Below are 3,283 nucleotides of genomic sequence, written 5' to 3' on the forward strand. Positions count from 1 at the left end.
AAATGTCCACATTTTAGTTATGACCTATCTTTTAGTTTTATAAATAGTTTAGTATAATTTTAAAAAACAAAGTTTTATGTTTTAAATTAAATTAAATAAACATTTATTCTATCACCTTTATTTTCAATTTCAATATTTTATTTTTAAACCAAAGTTTGATATGGTAAAATCTTGTTTATTAGGATAAATATGTTATGTTTTAGCTGAGGTACTCAATATTATTTGATTGAAACCCTTTGTTTTAGTAGTAAATTAGAATGATCAATTTTAGGTTTTGCTTCGTTGAAAATTTTGGTTGGTATCCACTATTGCATACTAATTGATTTTTTTTTTGTACCAATCAATATATAATGCACTGGCGGGTACAAAAAAATGAATTCCAAAATATAATTTAAATTTATTTATTATTTATTTTGGATTTTTTAAATCATGAATTGTTTTATATGAGATGATTTTTTTTTTGTTTAATTTATGAAATATTTTTTTTAGTTTGTCTAAATATTGATTATATTTGTGAAGCTTATTAAAAAATATTTCTATAATTGATGGGCATTTTATATTTGATATTTATTAAATCTGATATATGTAAGTATCTAAAAAAATCTCTTTTAATTTAACTATTTATTTTATAATTTTTATAAACTATTTTTAATTTGAATCTTACAATGATTTAATCAGAGTTTAGATTAAAAAAATTAACATTATTTTTATGAGATAAAATTGTGATCTTGTGTAAGAATAGAATTGGCTACTCCCACAGCTTTCATTAATTTATAATAAATTAAACCTATTTTAGAATATTTGAAGTTCTCATAGATATCGGTTTCTAGTATTCTTAATTCTTTGTTTATTATTCACTCTATTACTCAACCCATAAAAGATGAAGCAGCGGCTACCTGAGCTAGGACGGAAAGTAGGCTACCCAGTCTCACTCAGCTACAATGCCACTCAGTGTCTCCATATAATTGAGATATGGTTGAATTATGTAATGAGATGGAGATCAACTTAAAGTCCAAATTTTTGTATTAAAATGTTTTAAATTAAATTTTTTAATCTTTGAAATTATTCAAAATTATTTAAAACAAACTAAGAAGGATTAAATTGAACTATTTACTTTTAAAAGGTATTAAATAAAATTTAAGCAGTTCAGGTAATAGAATCAAGGCCATGTCTGCCCTACTGGTTATGACCTTGGTTGACAATATATATTTTTAAACAATGTTGATGTACCTCCCAATATGATATTCGCTATTTTGGTTTCTCCGCCGCTTGTTTTCTTGCATTTTTAACATACTAAACACTTAAATTTTTAGTAAATACCCAACGTTGTATTAATTTCACGTATTAATCAATTAACTATTCATTATGTTTGCATTAGAAATTGTATTAAAGTATAATAATTAAAATATTATCGATTTAAACATTAGAAATAATTAATTATTTAGTTAATAAATATTATATTCATGTCATGTGTAAATATATTTTTTGATGTAAGTATTTTAGGTTGAATTCTTATTTTGATTATATTTATATTGATTTATTATATAAAAATATAATTTAATTTATAAGAAAAATATTTTAATAATTTTATAATTGATTTTTATTCGATTAATATATGATAAGTATGGATAAGAATAAAAAAACATTACATGATTGGCATGAGTATTAAAAGTAAATAGAAAACGGTGTCCAACTTTATAATTGATTACGAGCCCATAAAGGCTACCAAAATTGGTTGCCGTCCATTCCACGAATTAAGAAAAAGAAAACCATAGAACAACACTATCTAATGAAAAATAATTTTTAAGCTTAGATTAAAGAATAAAGTAAAATTAATAAAAATTCATGCAAAAAAGTAAATAATAATAATAATAAAACACGTTGATTAATTTTCCTGGCTATTTGTAATTATATTTCAATAACTTTTTTGCTTTTACAAATTTATAAAAAAAAGTTTTTTTTTTTTTACTTAGGAGGTAAATTTCTACCTAAACCGTGAACATTAGCAAAAATTCCAACCAAGTCCTTCCGGTACGGCAAATACGACCGCCGTTTATCTCCTTCCTTTAACGCCTTATTTCTCATGTAAAAGATTTCGTGCGCCGACGCTTTCTCAACTCTCTTCATCTTCGTGGCCGTTACTTCACCATCACTTTTCTTCTTCACCGTCTCCGCCGCCGTCGCTGTTTTCTCATTTGCCTTTTCTTCATGCTTTTTCTCTATCGTACTCTTATGATCAAAATTCAAAAACAAAGACGATGAAGCCGAGACTTTGCCGTCGCTGTTGCTTCTTTTAAGAAGATCCTTTATTAATCGCCACCGTTTCGTAGATGATGATCCTGTGGATTTGCTCTTCGTACACCTGTTCGGCAATGATGCTGGTGATTGCTTCGGTTTCCAAACACAATACGTTTCAGTTGGCAGTGCTTCAAGCTCGTCCACCTCCGACGACGACGATGACGATGGAAGATCTCCACCGCTGATGAACAGATTCCTCAACGGAATCCGAACAGCCTCTTTCACCTCATCATCTTTACCCTCCTCCTCACCGCTCGATAAGAGATGGCGATTGAAGACTGGAAACAACGACGTTTCTGGACTCTCCCCTAGTTCAATAGAGAACTCGAATTCTTCATCATCCGAAACGCCGGTGCTTTCTCGGCAAACCGTGGTGGCGATGTCACCGAGTTTCTTATCGGAGTAGTAGCTGTTAAAACTAGGGGAAAACGACAAATCGGAGCTATCGTTCTGCATTTGACGCGTCAAAAAATAGAGGTGAGCAAAATGAGATTTCAATATTTGAAGTGTTTCTCAGAAGCCCATGAATCTATTTATACATCCACGATAAGAAAGCGGAGGGTAAAACTTTTTTCCTTTATTAAAGGAAAAAATCCCACATCTTTAACTGTTATCATGTGTGAATAAGATTAGCAACGCGTATTAGATTTTTGGTTTACTTAAAAACTACTTTACTTTTATACGTAATATTAAATTATTAAATTTATTAATATAATTATATTTTGATGTATTTAAATTTTTAAATAAAGCTGATATTTGTGATTTAAAATATTATTTATGTTAATATATATAAATTATTTCATCTATAATTCATTAAATACAAAGCTTTTAAAATTTATATCCTGTAATTAACTCATAGTACTTTCTCTTTTTCCTTCTATGAGATTGGATATTAATGAAGTAATTCTTTGAAACGAAAATTCTGCTTATTAATTTCTACCAAAAAAAATTGTACTTAATTATTAATTAAACTGAATCGGAAATA

General features: G+C 27.9%; 1 protein-coding gene across 1 annotated transcript; it reads right to left on the reverse strand.

Annotated features, from left to right (window-relative positions):
• Positions 1–1,691: 1,691 nt before the first annotated feature.
• On the reverse strand, positions 1,692–2,840 carry LOC107897576 (uncharacterized). The gene has a single exon (XM_016823068.2). The coding sequence runs from the start codon at positions 2,752–2,754 to the stop codon at positions 1,966–1,968; it is 789 nt and encodes a 262-aa protein (XP_016678557.1). The 5' UTR covers positions 2,755–2,840; the 3' UTR covers positions 1,692–1,965.
• Positions 2,841–3,283: the final 443 nt, after the last annotated feature.

This window comes from Gossypium hirsutum, chromosome A10 (assembly GCF_007990345.1).
Source record: "Gossypium hirsutum isolate 1008001.06 chromosome A10, Gossypium_hirsutum_v2.1, whole genome shotgun sequence".
Classification (NCBI taxonomy): Eukaryota; Viridiplantae; Streptophyta; class Magnoliopsida; order Malvales; family Malvaceae; genus Gossypium; species Gossypium hirsutum.